The 16,982-nt window shown below is 41.7% G+C and overlaps 1 protein-coding gene across 1 annotated transcript; it reads left to right on the forward strand.

Moving 5' to 3' along the window:
- Positions 1-14,687: 14,687 nt before the first annotated feature.
- Positions 14,688-16,760, forward strand: LOC134221666 (uncharacterized). Its single transcript, XM_062700854.1, has 2 exons — positions 14,688-15,563; positions 16,747-16,760. Exons 1-2 carry the CDS (start codon positions 14,801-14,803, stop codon positions 16,758-16,760), a joined length of 777 nt encoding a protein of 258 aa, XP_062556838.1. The 5' UTR covers positions 14,688-14,800.
- Positions 16,761-16,982: the final 222 nt, after the last annotated feature.

Consider the following 16,982-nt stretch of genomic DNA (forward strand, 5'->3'; position numbering starts at 1 on the left):
TTTGGAACAGTTTCGTTGAAACATCATCAGAAGACTAATCCAAATCGAACAAGTATTTTTTTAGCTGATTGCGATATCTAAAGCGCTAACTCAACTTACGTTTTGATCTCCAGTTCCAACAGCAAAAAAGAGCACGGAACTAAGATGTTTCTTCGTCGCCTAAGTACGTAAAAAAAGGTGGTTTAGAGCTTCCAACATTCCATTGAGTTCTGAATTGAAAAATATTATCAGATGCAGGAACAAAATTTTAATATCAAGCGGCTAAGTAAAAAAACATCTGTAGAAAAACAAAAATACTGGACGCATCAAAACAAATACATATCTGCTTATTGACAGTTCACCAACACATTTAAAGTTAGCTTTCACTTTGACTCGTTAGGGAGCGCCACTATGATCGTCGCTTGTCATTTGTATGAGATGGCGGCAGAGCTGCCATTCTTTCTATTTTTATTCTTTGCCATATGTTAAGTTGTGCTTGGTACTAAACAACACGTACATTAAAACATGGTTCTGATTACCCATCAAAACAAATCAACTACACTGATGAACATAAAAATTTGATTAAAATAATTACTTTCATTTATTTGCAGAAGGCATTAGCAGTTAAAGATGCACAATCAGCAATAGTGTTAATATCCATTTTAGATTAGAAAATTTCGCCGTAGTAGGGTAGAATACGGCATTGGCAGGGTGCGACAGTTGTTGGCACCCTCAAAAATATTTGCGTTTTCCAGCAAACATACACTATTTATGAACATAATTTTGATTCAATCACACAATTTCAAGTCTAAGCTTTCATTTGAATAAGTTGTTTGTGTAAAAGTAGCAAGATTTGATGTGTTAATCACCGAAACAAATTTGCACCTACGAAATCCTTGCCATTATTGCATTGCCAAAGAAAGCAGCGCACGAAAAGCAAACTGTTACTTACTTTTTGGATCGCCTGTTTCTCCTCTTAATTGCGTATGACACGTCAAATTAAGTACGTAAACTACCTTTTACACTTTATCACCACTTGATTATCACCACAAAGAGCAAATTTAAGCAATATTTGCTCTATATTTCACTAAATAAAATCGGCACTGTTCGTTTTCTTTGACAGCAGCACACTTCGGAATAGAGCGAGAGAATGTGTTTGTGAGCACATCAAACACACGCTAAGGAGATACCACGCACAATTCTATGTGAGTTGACTTTAGCAAAAATACGAACAAAATATCCGGCGATGGCATTTATTTAAAAAAAAGTGTTAAAATACAAATGCTTCATATTTTTTACGCAGACCATGCATTATATCACAAGTGATAGTAACACCGTAGTATTTTAACCCTTATGTGGCTGACAGGACCGTTTTCCTTTGCAACTTCAATACTTCCAAGCTCATCAAAAAAGTCATAACCATTCCCGTTCCTACATAGCGCATTTCAACCATAAATAATTGCCTACTTTTAGGGTATTATCTATTATTCAACTGTGAAACGTAGTGTAAGAATGGGGTGGCTCCATCGGCTGGATAGGACAGTGCTGCAAATTATTCAAAATATGAAGACTTACGAGGTGGAATATATTGTTAATATACTATACTCCCAGAACCTATGAGCTTCGTTTCACCTAAAATTGATTAATTATATATTTTTTACATTATTTAAAAGAAGTATTCGAAATTTGCAAATTAGCAAACCTCTACTTAAAAATGTTCATGCCGTTTCCTAATCTATAAGGGCAGACAGACAAAAATTAATTCTTATGTGTATAGATTTGGTTTTACGTAGTTTACGTCGAGCGGTCGTGTCTTGTAAACAACCACCATGATTTTTTTATGAAACAAACATATCACGTAAGGACCGCAAAGAGCAAGTTGTATATTTGAAACCGGTTGATAGACTTTTGCTTACGACTCTAAGGCATTACAAAGACAAAAGATGTAAATCTTGGCAGCGGACAAAAGCATATAAGTTCCCTTCTCCAAAATGGCCAACATTATTCAAATAGGTTGAAAATGGTAAAAGTTATGAAAATGTCAATATCTGAATACACTAGTACCCTATCTGCAATTCACGTCTGTTTTTTGTTGGCCGCATAAGGGTTAAATTTGTTTTACAATGTGTTTAAATGCTTTTGCCTATCTGTCTCATTTCATTTATTTAGTCTACATCTATACAGATAACACTGAATCAACAATTTGACGCCACAATACACGGTTCGAGGCCGCATCTCTCCATCCTCGAATACGCCCCACGCTCGCCAAGTCGTTCTGCACCTGGTCTGCCCATCTCGCTCGCTGCGCTCCACGTCGTCTCGTACCTGCCGGATCGGAAGCGAACACCATCTTGGCAGGGTTGCTGTCCGGCATTCTTGCAACATGCCCTGCCCATCGTACCCTTCCGGCTTTAGCTACCTTCTGGATACTGGGTTCGCCGTAGAGCTGGGCGAGCTCATGGTTCATTCTTCGCCGCCACACACCGTCTTCTTGTACACCGCCAAAGATAGTCCTAAGCACCCGTCTCTCGAATACTCCGAGTGCTTGCAAGTCCTCCTCGAGCATTGTCCATGTTTCATGTCCGTAGAGGACTACCGGTCTTATTAACGTCTTGTACATGACACATTTGGTGCGGTGGCGAATCTTTTCGACCGCAGTTTCTTCTGGAGCCCGTAGTAGGCCCGACTTCCACAGATGATGCGCCTTCGTATTTCACGACTAACGTTGTTGTCAGCCGTTAGCAAGGATCCGAGGTAGACGAATTCCTCGACCACCTCGAAGGTATCCCCGTCTATCGTAACACTGCTTCCCAGGCGGACCCTGTCGCGCTCGGTTCCACCCACAAGCATGTACTTTGTCTTTGACGCATTCACCACCAGTCCAACTTTTGTTGCTTCACGTTTCAGGCGGGTGAACAGTTCTGCCACCTTTGCAAATGTTCGGCCGACAATGTCCATGTCATCCGCGAAGCAAATAAATTGACTGGATCTGTTGAAAATCGTACCCCGGCTGTTACACCCGGCTCTCCGCATGACACCTTCTAGCGCAATGTTGAACAACAGGCACGAAAGTCCATCACCTTGTCTTAGTCCCCGGCGCGATTCGAACGAACTGGAGTGTTCGCCCGAGATCTTCACACAGTTTTGCACACCATCCACCGTTGCTTTGATCAGTCTGGTAAGCTTTCCAGGGAAGCTGTTCTCGTCCATAATTTTCCATAGCTCTACGCGGTCTATACTGTCGTATGCCGCCTTGAAATCAATGAACAGATGGTGCGTTGGGACCTGGTATTCACGGCATTTTTGAAGGATTTGCCGTACAGTAAAGATCTGGTCCGTTGTCGAGCGGCCGTCAACGAAGCCGGCTTGATAACTTCCCACGAACTCGTTCACTAATGGTGACAGACGACGGAAGATGATCTGGGATATCACTTTGTAGGCGGCATTAAGGATGGTGATCGCTCGAAAGTTCTCACACTCCAGTTTGTCGCCTTTCTTGTAGATGGGGCATATAACCCCATCCTTCCACTCCTCCGGTAGCTGTTCGTTTTCCCAGATTCTGACTATCAGTTTGTGCAGGCAAGTGGCCAGCTTTTCCGGGCCCATCTTGATGAGCTCAGCTCCGATACCATCCTTACCAGCTGCTTTATTGGTCTTTAGCTGTTGAATGGCATCCTTAACTTCCCCTCAAGGTGGGGGCTGGTTGGCTTCCATCGTCCGCTGAACTGACGTAGTCATCTCCTCCGCTGCCTTGACTTTCATTGCCTGTACTCTCAGCGCCATTCAGATGTTCCTCGTAGTGCTGCTTCCACCTTTCGAACACCACACGTTCGTCCGTCAAGATGCTCCATCCTTATCCCGGCACATTTCGGCTCGCGGCACGAAGCCTTTGCGGGATGCGTTGAGCTTCTGATAGAACTTGCGTGTATCTTGAGAACGGCACAGCTGTTCCATCTCCTCGCACTCCGCTTCTTCCAGGCGGCGTTTCTTCTCCTGAAAAAGGCGGGTCTGCTGTCTCCGCTTCCGTCTATAACGTTCCACGTTCTGCCGGGTACCTTGCTGCAGCGCGACCGCCCGCGCTGCGTCCTTCTCCTCCAGAATCTGTCTGCACTCTTCGTCGAACCAATCGTTCCGTCGACTTCGACCCATATACCCGACGTTGTTCTCCGCTGCGTCGTTAATGGCTGCTTTGACTGTATTCCAGCAGTCCTCAAGAGGGGCCCCATCGAGCTCACCCTCTTCCGGCAACGCTGCCTCGAGATGCTGCGCGTATGCAGTGGCGACATCAGGTTGCTTCAGTCGCTCTAGGTCGTACCGCGGCGGTCGTCGGTACCGAACATTGTTGATGACGGATAGTTTTGGGCGCAGTTTAACCATCACCAGATAGTGGTCAGAGTCGATGTTAGCGCCACGATATGTCCTGACGTCGATAATGTCGGAGAAGTGCCGTCCATCAATCAGAACGTGGTCGATTTGTGATTCTGTCTGCAGTGGCGATCTCCAGGTGTACCGATACGGGAGGCTGTGTTGAAAGTAGGTGCTGCGAATGGCCATATTCTTGGAGGCGGCGAAATCAATTAGTCGTAGGCCGTTTTCGTTCGTCAGCCGGTGAGCGCTGAACTTTCCAATAGTCGGTCTAAACTCCTCCTCTTGGCCAACCTGAGCGTTCAAATCTCCTATGATGATTTTGACGTCGTGGCTTGGGCAGCTGTCGTACTCACGTTCCAGCTGCGCGTAGAATGCATCCTTATCATCATCAGTGCTTCCGGAGTGTGGGCTATGGACGTTGATTATGCTGAAGTTGAAGAACCGGCCTTTGATCCTCAACCTGCACATTCTCTCGTTGATCGGCCACCACCCGATCACGCGCCTTTGCATGTCGCCCATCACTATGAAAGCTGTTCCCAGCTCGTGTGTGCTGCCGCAGCTCTGGTAGATGGTATGATTACCTCTAAACGTTCGCACCATTGATCCCTTCCAACAAACCTCCTGCAGCGCTACGATGCCGAATCCACGGTCCTTGAGCACATCGGCGAGTATGCGTGTGCTCCCGATGAAGTTGAGAGATTTGCAGTTCCACGAACCGAGTTTCCAATCGCTAGTCCCTTTTCGTCGCAGTGGTCTTCGCCGATGGTTCCGGTCCGTACTCTCTTGTTGATTGTTCGTTGCTTATGATTTTTTAAAGGCTGGCTTGCAAGGCCTGACACCAAACCCCCTAAATTTCCGGAGGACCATTCCTCCTTATTTCCGGTGGACCATGGTGCACAGTTTCACTTAGAGTCCCTCGCTGGCACTCGGACGATGATCAGCCGCCCCTAACATGGAGAACAGACGCCGTTGTGAGCCGATCCTGACATGGAGAACAGACGCTCAGTAAGATTTGCACCTCCAGAGAAGAGCAAACCCCCCCTTCCCTGTCAGCATACGACCATAGTTCCCACCGGGGTTGGTTACCCGATCTTCCCTAAGGTTGCTCGTATCCCGGCCAGCACCGCGGGGAGGTAGGGATAGGAGTTGCTGGGTAAGAGGCTAAGGACCGCGAGATGGGGTCTATTTTATTCCTTCAGGTACGTGAAGTACCAATGGTACGCTTTACCCAGCATTTGCCATGCCTGCCTATCTGTCTACATGACATAAAATTGATGCCAAGGCTAAAAATCCATGTTTTATTTTAAGCCAATTTCATAAACAATAAAGTTGGTTCCAAAATTGAGTGAAGCGAGATGAGCGTGCGGCCGATTAATATGAATGAATTTTGCTACTGGAGGATATAAACAACCAGCATTTGGCACCAAAACATTACCAGTTTTCTACTTCCATGTCTAATTGCTGAAGGGAGCAAACTCATTGCTGATAATAGAAATTGCTATGCCAATAGAAGAAATGTTGACCTGTTACTTTATATTAAATTTATTGAGTTTGTGGTTTAAGCTGCTATATTTAGTGAATACCAATCATAAAAGAAAGAGCATACAAATGTATGTCAGTTAAACTGTACCTGTGTTTTAGTGTAATTAATCATTATTTTTATCATTCAATTTGGCGAATGTCTTAGACTGCCAAGAATAGGTATTTTCCCCTACATGTAAATGTTTTAAAAAAAGTCCGCAAAAAATAATATCCAGAAGAATATTTAAATACACTTTATCTTATTCTTTATTTTTCATTTGCTGAGAAATTGTATTATTGAACATGACGTAGACTCGGAGTTTGGAATAAAAACATTAAATAATTTTCGTTGACGTATTAGCAGTACCTCCTCTATTTTAGTAGGGTTACTGCTCCTTGACTTGTTTCTTATTGTTGTGATTTTTTTCAACAGTAAGCACGTATGTTAGCAAAAAGAAGCAACGAAATTGGTGCTGTATTTCTTTGTTTGGAAAACGGGACAGTTCCCCTAAAATAGCACATTTTGCCCAAGTCTGAAATTTTTATAAATAGAATTTTTAAACTTCAAATACTATGTATCATCAATGAGAAATCTATTAATGCCCTACTTTTGCTTGAGTAAATGAGGGCTTAATAGTTAGAAACAAAGCAATTCTAATTATGTGTTTAATTATTAGTTTTATTTCCAGAAGTTTTGATTAAACATATTGCTAATAATTCTACACAGCATGGAAGTTGTCGTTTCCAATATCAATACCTATAATCAAACTCCATAGATCCAAAAGTTAGAAGTTAAATGTAAATACGTGACGTTTATACAAGTCCTACGTCTTCTCGCGGTTATGTTGAAAACATTACCCATTGCTCGTTTTTTTTGAGCACCTTACTTTCACTTATCACCCGCGTAGTACAAAACGAAGAATGCTACACGATACAATTTGTCCTTGGGCACTCCCGCTTGCTTAAGACTAGATTCTAAATAAATGTATTATTAATGACTTTAATCTGGCAGGATTGCCAAATGTGAAATTTGTTCCGTTAATATACAAGCGGGAGTTTCCAGGAAAACCTTTTATCTTCAATGGTGCAGCACATGTGACTGACATCCATGTGCAACGATTGCTTCGATTGTTGTTTATTCGATTATTGGTGTCAGGCCTACTTCGATGGTTTCAAAGCCATTGAATATTTACTTATATAGTAAACGGCAAGTGCTATTTCACTGCCACACAGTTACTATCCGGCAAAAAGGCGACGAGATTTGATTTGTGTAGCACCATGAATATTGCGTGTAGCAAGTAAAGCCTGGTAATACTGGTGCTGCTCTGCACAATATTTAGTTACGTTTTTATAATTCAGAGTACTGCGTAAAGCTCTTTTGAAAAAACTATGATTTCGTTCGCAAAATAATGTACAGTAACTCATTAACGGCCCAAGCAACTTAATGAATCTACACACTAATTTTTTATCGCTGAAAACCAGCAAAATTTTGCTGGTTTTTTGTGTGTTGTTAAACCAGCAATTTTTTCAGCAAAAATAATTGCTGATAAACCAGCAATGTCTGACCCGACGGATGTGACAGTATGTTTACTGGATGTTAGATTAGTTTTGCAGTGGTTTTAAAATTTGAACTAGACATTAGAGAGAGCTTCTAGGGTAGCTCGGCGCTCTACATATGTTTCCATCGATGAAGTGTACCATCGCTCTTGTAGGAGATGTAATTTCCCATTCCAAAGTCATTGGAAGTGACATCCGCTATTATTGAGAAAAATAAAACACATGTTTGATCAAACTTGAAATTAAATATAAATCATGTTCATACAGAAATTTGGCCGAAACAGCAAGAATATTATCTTTAATTTCTACTTTTTATATTAGATGAAAAATGGCTGTCTACGGGTAAAAACGCAACGTGAGATATGTTAAGTTTTGACATCTGGTTGACAGGTTGGGCTTTCAGTAAAACACAAACTGCTGATATACGTTCAGCAATTGAATTTTACTGGATTTTTCAGGGGTCTGCGAAGCGGCCATGTTTTTGATGCCAGCATCAAAATCATCGATTAATTTAACACGAAGGCGTAATTATAGTCATCGAAAACCTCCCATTGAAAATATGTTTCAAATACCGTGATATTTTGGCGAAGTAGAGCGCTTGGTGCCGATCGAAATATGAAAATTTATTAAAAGCATCAATATTCTTGTTGAAACACACCTCGCTTTCATAATTTCGCACAAGTTCTCGAAAAATGGTGAAAAATAATTACGTCTATTTGGAAAAAATCAGTTCGGAATAGCGGTTTGTTTACAAAATAGAATTGTCAGTGGGAAACCCAATTTCAACCGAACAATGGGAAACTCAAATATGTTGACTATTGTCAAACGTAGTGGGTAGCATTGGGGCGGCCAGATACCTGGGATTTTTAGCATTTTATGGAATCGTTTGCTGATTTTCAGTAAAACGTCGCTCAATATGCTGACTATCAGTCAAAACCTTTTTGTTAGCTGGTTTTGAATAAAAATGTTTGCTGTATGTACATGTCAAACTAAAAAGCTGTATTTCAGCAAAACGTTCAATTGCTGATAGTAATCCAGCAAATCAAATTGCTGAATCATGAATCAAAAAATTCCATTACTAGCACTCATTCCCTACTTTTCACGAAACTTCTTGTTTTCTTCTTCTTCTGCCTACATTCCCACATATTCTCTACAGATTCTATTCGCATTTTCTTAGTTATTAATCGAATGTTTTTCTCAGCCCACCATTGCATGAGTATTTACCTTATGTGGCAAGCACAAGGATACAATATGCCCAGGGAGTCGAGAATGTTTTCCACCCGAAAACTTGGTGCAGAAGAAAGGAAAAAATACAACATTGCCAAACATAGAAATAAAAATAAAAAATCATTCGTCCTATAGTTTGCCTTGTAAATTTTCCTAAGTACTATATCTTTGCTGACTGATCGATTCTATTAGCGTAAGAGCCTGTAGATTTTTAGGCGGTATGAATAATTTACATATTTTAAGAAAGATCCATAGGATTTTGATGAACACGAGTAAACTACTGCTAATTAATGATCTTGTTGGTAACTACACTGGGGTCCCAGGAATGTCTCACAAACCCAGTTTTATAATTCGTCGCAAAATTCAGTTTATTTTTATAGGGTGCGTCCACGTGAAAAAGCAAACATATCGCAGACAAAAAAAAATCCGATTCAACTGGCATATTTCATTACACCGGTGGCCCAGCTAGGTTCGAGGTGGATCATCCGAATGTTTGCTTTGATTATACCACATCATGCGCTTGATTAATTTGGTCAGAAAGCAATCAACTTTTGGGCGCCCCCTTTCAGTCGCGGAGCGGGTTTACCAGGAAAGAAGAGCGAGTCTAAAACAAACACCATCTCGCCGATTGATTGCAACTTCTGGGTGGTTGGACCAACTGATGCGTATTGCGGCTGCTCACCTACGCCGACGCCGACCCCACAGCAGCAAGCAGCACCTGCAACGCCTAGCGAGCGGAATTTAAATTATCTCCTAATTAGCGATGCGATGATGCGGTGCGGGAGAATAGGTAGGATGCATGGAAAGAGTGGGTTCGTATGATGTATGCAAGATTTGTAGCCCACTTGGAAACCATTACGACACCTGTCTTCACGTTAGAAATCTCGCTTAACTTTTCAAAAGGACCTAAGTAACATTTTTTTAATGAATTAATTTGAGTAATGCAATCAAAAGCTTTCATGTTGTTCTGTTGATTGCGCTACTCAAATTAATTCATGAAAAAAATGTTACTTAGGTCCTTTTGAAAAGTTAAGCGAGAAATCTCTGTTCTTACAAAAGGTAGAGTTAGTGAGAAGAAAGAGATTGTCTGCTTAAGACAGAAGTTGCTATCAAAAACCAACTTGTTATAAAAGTAAAAGAATAAAATAGACCTCATTGAGTGGTCCTTCGTTTTTCGATCAGAAATTTCAAAATTGTATATGTAAAATTTTTATACAGTTTCTGTAAGGTTCTTATGCAGAACTGTACGAGCGACTGAAGCAACCTGATATCGGATATGAGGCAGCGTTGCCGGAATAGGGTGATCTCGATGGAGACCCTCTCTAAGCCTGCTAGAATACAATTAACGACGCAGCGGAGAACAACGTCGGTTATTGAAACGACGAAGAGTACAGACAGATTCTGGAGAAGAAACAACATGGAATGCTATATACGGAAGCGGAGACTGCAGACAGGCTTTTCCAGGGGAAGAAACGTCACCTGGAAGAAGCGGAGTGCGAGGAGATGGAACAGCTGTGCCGCTCTCAAGAAACACGCAATTCAATTAGAGGCTCAACGCATCCCGCAAAGGCTTCGTGACGCGAGCCAAGATATGCAGGGATAAGGATGGCATACGACAGTTTAGACCGCATAGAGCTATGGAAAATTATGGACGAGAACAGCTTCCCTGGGAAGCTTACCAGACTGATCAAAGTAACGGTGGATTGTGTGCAAATCTGTGTAAAGATTTCGGGCGAACACTCCAGTTCGTTCGAATCGCAGCGAGGAATAAGACAAGGTGGATGGACTTTCGTGTCTGTTGTTTAACATTGCGTTAGAAGGCGTCATGCGGAGAGCCAGGTGTAATAGCCAGGGTACGATTTTCAACAGATCCAGTCTACTTATTTGTTTCGCGGATGACATGGACATCCGAACATTTGCAAAGGTGGCAGAGCTGTACACCCGCCTGAAACGTGAAGCAACAAACGTTGGACTGGTGGAGAATGCAGAATGCAGAAAAATTTGTGTGGGGCGTCGAAATCCATTATCAGGTATCAGAACGTCGGCTCCAGGGGCACGTTCACCTGAATTCGGGAGATTTGTGCCATCGCCTTCACAGCCTTTCTCATCACACACCTGATGGAAAAGGAAGTGAACAAAAAGGAAAGGAATATGGATGGAAAAAAAGTGGGAAGTAGAGGAAAGGAACCCTTGAAGAGGGCATACAACGTATAAAAACACGTACAAAAGCTCATAGCTCCTTACCACAACGGGTTATGAACAACAGAATACTTTGAAGGTTCAGGTTTCTGTAGTCAATTTCACTTAGTAAGTGTTTACCAAATATTTGGAAACGCAGTTGCGCATAACTTACAAAACTTACATATCAGATGATAAGAAGTTCCATAATCGGATTCACAACCATCACAGACAAAGGATTCAACACGTTGAATATTTGCCATGTGATAGTTGAGTCGGCAGTGACCTGTCAAGGCCTTGACTAAGACACTGCAATTCTGTTTAGACAGATTAGCTAAATAGTTAGCTACTACCGGAGATGGCTCTCGGATATACAATTTTGTTTGTCGACATGAATCCAAACTACTCCAATACCGTTTGTGGTGAGTGGAAGCCCAAGAGCTAATCAAACGCTTCACCCAACACTTAGATATTGGAATAGCTGGCTCAGGACCAAAAAAGTCTTGTGATGCTCCAGTGCGAGCTAACTCATCAGCCAATTCGTTTCCAGCTATGGACGAATGGCCAGGTACCCATATAAGGTGCAATGTATTAACTGAATTCAGTTCCTCTATTTGAGTTCGACATGCGATTACTAACTTCGACCTTGAGTTGGCCGAAGCGAGGGCTTTGATAGCTGCTTGACTATCTGAACAGAAGTATATTACTTTGCCCATTATGTGTTTCTGAAGTGCAGATTGCACTCCACACATAATGGCAAATATTTCCGCTTGAAAGACAGTGCAGTGTCTACCCAGTGAGTGTGACTGTTCCAATCTTAGCTCACGCGAGTAGACACCTGCACCCGCTCTACCTTCGAAGAGGGAGCCGTCAGTATAACAAACAATGCTGTCCGACATACTTCTCTCCAAATAACCAGATGTCCACTCATCCCGCGAGGGGAATTGTGTTGAAAATGTCCTATAAGGAAAACTACTAGCGAGTGTGAGATCACTTGGAGCAAGGACTGTCCCAATCAACCATGAGTTGTAACAACGAAGTGTGTGTAGAACTGCGGTTTACAGGATTCTCTTCCAAGAAACCGAGAACCCATAATCGGTAAGTACAAGAAAGTGCTTCTTGTTTGAGATGTATGTGTAGTGGGACAACGTCGAGAAGAACCTCGAGAGCAGCCGTAGGAGTCGAAGAGAACGCACCAGTCATTGCCATTAGGCACATCCTTTGAAGATGGCCTAATTTAGACTGAATTGTTCTCACTTCACCCTTTTGCCACCACACAAGACATCCATAAGCCAAAATTGGTCGTACAACTGTTGTGTAAATCCATTTGATATATTTAGGTTTAAGACCCCAAGTTTTACCAAAAGTTCGTCGGCATTGGCCGAAAGCCATACACGCCTTTCACATGAGGCATTGATAAGTTTAGAACTCGGCCGCCAGGTGGTGGTATATTTGAATTCATTATTTTAGACTACTCAAGATATTCCGATATATAGAATTCTCCTCAGTGTAAATATTCTTATCGCACAAATTAAAAAATGAGAAGAAGTGCTCATTATATTGAGCACCGCTTTGTAGTGCTAGACATCCTGAACAATGTTGCCGAATACAACTTTGGTGTAGGTATGAGGGATCTCAAGCTAAAGCAATATTTCATATATGCAAGAATATTGCAAGTACACTAGCGCCGCCTATTTGTAAATTTCCTTATTATTTATTCCGTCAAATGGCAGTCTATTGCCACCAGACGAACTTTGTTACAGACGTCATCTTTACAAATTTCAAAATTGTGCGATAAGAATATTTACAATGAGGAAAACTCCATATATCGGAGTTACTTGAGTAGTGTAAAATAATGAATTCAAATATACCGCCACCTAGCGACCAAGTGCTAAACTAATCAATGCCTCATGTCAAAGCAGACGCCTTCCTGCATAACCTTTTTGAAAAGGTGCAGTTCAAAATGGGTAGGATTTTCAGATATAATAAAATAAGCATGAAAAATCACTGTTTTTGTACCCTTTTTTACGAAAACCCCTCCCCGCGATGTACCCGCCCACCTATAGTCAATCTTTGGTAACGACCTGAAAGATGATTAAATTATCTTTCGAAACAGCCCCAAAAATCGAAAATTGGCCCAACATCAAAAAAGTTATAGCAATTTCAATTTGGGGTCAATTTGACCCCAGAGCACAGACAACGTAAGTTTTTTTAAAAAAGGACACTGTAGCGCATATTTTCAAGATTTTTCAAGCGAATTTGCACATAGGAGACAGATCTCGGCGAGTTTTACCAAACTACCAAAAATTAGGAGAATCGGTTGAAAACTAAAAAAATGGCAGCCGCTCAAAGTGGCTTGGGGTCATATTGACCCCAGAGCACAGACAAAAGGTTAAGCACCTCAGTATGTGAAACAGGGAACAAAAAAATAGGTAACTAATGCAAATGAAACGTTCATCGTTGATACAGGAGCACGAAAGTATTGCGCATTCTCACATCAGAAACTACGAAAAATATGATAAAATATTAAATTAAATCAACACCTCCTGAACCGAAATCCGTCCACCGTGGACGGATTTTAAAGCAACGAATCATAATCCGTACAGCTATTTTTTAACTGAAAATTTAAATTAAAGCAGACTGAGGGCTTAAACTACCACTGTAAATAGTTATTTGAGTACCTTGAGAAGCGATGCCTTTGATTTGCCTTCCACTTAGCTTACTTTATTAATCGCAATTTGCAATTAAAACACACGTTTACTTTTGATGCAATCATGTTCTACACGCTTAAAAATGGCGCCGTGTAACATGGCGTCAAATTGTTGATTCGGTGTTATCTGTTTAGATGGTGCTACCGCTTCTGCCTTATAAGCGGGAGGTCGTTCAATTCAAGGTTCGTCCCTTTCCTACTGTGTAATTAAGTTCTTTCTGTGTTTCACGTTCTACCAAAACGATTCCTACTGCTATAACATCCCATATTAGCAATGTCAAAACCTCCCGTGACACCTTTGAGAGGTTTTAGAGTTCTCTGCATCTATCTTAAGTTAGTGTCCTACAAACCATCTTTTCCCTTCCTCAGCATTCGCAAGGACGTGGCCAGGACAGATCTCGACTCTTGGAGAAAGTGCATTGCCTCCATCCAAAAGATAGTGATTAGTCCCAAATCAATACCTGGTGCTACGGATGAAAGTGATGCTACTCAGAGTAGCAGGCTTTTTTTTACCAGTTCATTTATTTGGTAGGCTCAGTCGTGTGTGACACTTTGCGGAGCCGCTGAGTAGCAGGCTTGTACCACCTACGAATTTGTGCGAACTGCTCAATTCTAATGCTAATGATGTAAATCTCACGACCTTCCTTCTGCCTTCTGATCGCTCCGAGACAACTAAGTTGGTTGTGACGAGACGAACGCATAGAGATAACAGAACTGCGCAATAGAAATCCTTTTTGACTAGATGCTGATGTCATACTAGAAACTTAGAGCCACTACTCGTCGATAGAAACCCTTCCGCACGCAATGCTATATGACCAAATCAAACCACCTACCCTTTTGCCACTGGAGAGATATCAGCTTCCAGCCTGATACTATTCCGTCCCTCATTATACAGGAAGGTCGTGAGAATAATATTATCACAAATGTTCTTTCAAAACCACTTTCTTCTAAATAACATTCTTCATGCCTATGCCTATGCCTATAACATTGTTCATGCCTAACGGAACCATCAAACCGAGACTTTCTAATTTTATCATGAACGTCCAAGTTTGGAAGATGGTATAAGCATTTCCTTATCATTGTATTTTTATTCATTTATGTTTGAAAAACGATTGGATTTATTAAAATATCTTTGTATTTGTTCAGTTGACAGCCACTTCTCGCGCGCGACAGACGTCTTTCCGCACAATTCATATATCTAGTCTATTGCATTGATTTATTCGTGTCGTTCTTGTTCCGAAAAATTGCATTCGGCACGAGATGTCACACAGAAGGAACACTCTCGTCGTGGATTTCAGTGTCCTGCCAAAGCGACCGCCGTTGGACCAGGTCAAGGAGTTTCTCGAGGAAGATATCAAGATTGACATGGCAGATGTTAAAACTATCCAGTTACACAACCTCAAAAACTGCGTGTATATTGAGATGCACGACTCCGGCGTAGCCCCACGACTACAAAAACAACACCATCTCAAACACTCGTTTGAACATCTCGGTGTACATTACTACATACCAGTTTACGTTGATGGTCCCGCTACCACCATCAGGATCCACGATCTCCCGCCGCGAATGGCCAATAAAATCATATCCGATCATATTGAGCAATATGGCAAAGTCATCTCTATCCACAACGAAGTATGGAAAAATTTCTTCCCAGGAGTGCCGAATGGTGTGAGAGTAGTACGTATTAGGCTGGAGAAAGCAATACCATCACACATCGTAGTGGACCATCATACGACACTTGTGACCTACCGCAAAGAAGCTAATGCTCCAACCACCGTGACTTCTCATACGCCAACAAAATTGAACGATGTCGACACACAGACCAACAGCGCTAAAAACATTACTCCAGTGGCAGTCTCAACTGGAGCCAGCGAGGCCTATAATAACGACAACGATGACGGTAACAATGGCCAACAAAGTATAGATAACTTGATAAGAGAAATCGAAAACGAAATCGCAGAGAAGAGACGGCTGTCAACGAGTACGAGTGAAACAAGCAGCAGCGTAGGGCATGACGCAAAACGTTCGTGTAATGAGGGATGCCAATCACATAAGGAAGTGCAAAACGGAGAAGAAAATTGTTGCGAAAATTACTTTGATTCTGATTGGAAAGTCTACAATACCAGATCAAGAAAAAATGATTTTGTATTTATTATATTATAGATGTAAATTTCGGACATGAATGCACTTTAGAGTGTAAAATGTCAAAAATAAACAAACAAACAAACAAACTTTATATTTGTTAGGTTTCATTGTTAATATTGTTAAAACAAGTTTTTTATCGTTCGCACGGTACCGTCAAAATCGTTGATCAGCAATAAAAACAACGGAAATCTCGTTCTAATGCTTAAACTTGCGTAAAATGCTTTAATTTCATAATTTGCAATGTAATAACAATATTGCTCAACAACGTCTTCAGCGAAGCGCAAAACACAACTAACAACTACAATAAAATCAAACTTCCTCTACCACATTCATCGTCGTTAGGGCAGGCCACAAAAAAATCGATCTTTTGTCCGGATTCTCCCATCGTCGATTCGATCCAATCCCGGAGATTTCGTTGGAGCAGGGCAGAAATTATTTCGTTACAAAATGATTCGCCGCTTGCCGTCTATTCGTTTGCTCCCCTGGAAACCATTATCGCCTCGCAAAGTTCGCTATTCATATTTTATTCGATTGCCCCCTCGCCACCACCGCCCCATCTTATGCCAATGCCAAAGCGATAAAGTTGACCGAGTCAGTCAGCAGGAGTCGCTGTTTGGGTCGGCGGGGATTTGGAAAATTTTCGACACCGAGCAACCACTTTTCAGCACTTTTGGCCTCGCTGATCCAACGAAATAAATTGTGTCGATAAAAGTTTGACCACAGGAGAGCAGAGGTAACATCCGGGAATATTTATGTAGGGCTGTAATAATAGACAGAAAATTAGTTTTTAAATTTGCCTCATAAAGGAGCATTCATATATGCAGAAGTGTTGTTTTAGGGCGCTTTAAGTGAAACTAACATTAGAGGACCTTGAAATCGAATCAACATCATTATGATAGTTTTCGAGAGAGGGAGATCAATTTGCCATGTTGAGCTGCAAGTTACCTTACTTACCGCTGAAGTGTAGATCACACGGAAAAGAATACATCAGAAATACTGTCTGGATTTTGGAGTTTTTCGCCAAATGTTGACCAGCTATAATGTTCTTGTATTCTTTTCAGGTGTTCAACAATAACCAATATTTTTAGCCGTTCAACAATTGACTATCGCCCCTTGTGATCGTTTAGATCGAAAATGTCTATCGAGAACATTCAAACATTCACGTCGGTTTGTATGTGATGCAACAACTGCTCGGAGAACGGGGGATGGATCATTCGTTGCGTTACGCTGTGCCGTTTGCAATCGTTGTAGCACTGTACCGATTGGCGCTTTTCATGCTTTTTCCGCCGTACTCCTT

This window comes from Armigeres subalbatus, chromosome 3 (genome assembly GCF_024139115.2).
Source record: "Armigeres subalbatus isolate Guangzhou_Male chromosome 3, GZ_Asu_2, whole genome shotgun sequence".
NCBI classification, from domain to species: Eukaryota; Metazoa; Arthropoda; class Insecta; order Diptera; family Culicidae; genus Armigeres; species Armigeres subalbatus.

What these genes read in the sequence shown, in the direction of transcription:
- LOC134221666 (XM_062700854.1), top strand. Translation starts at nt 14,801, where the DNA reads ATGTCACACAGAAGGAACACTCTCGTCGTGGATTTCAGTGTCCTGCCA.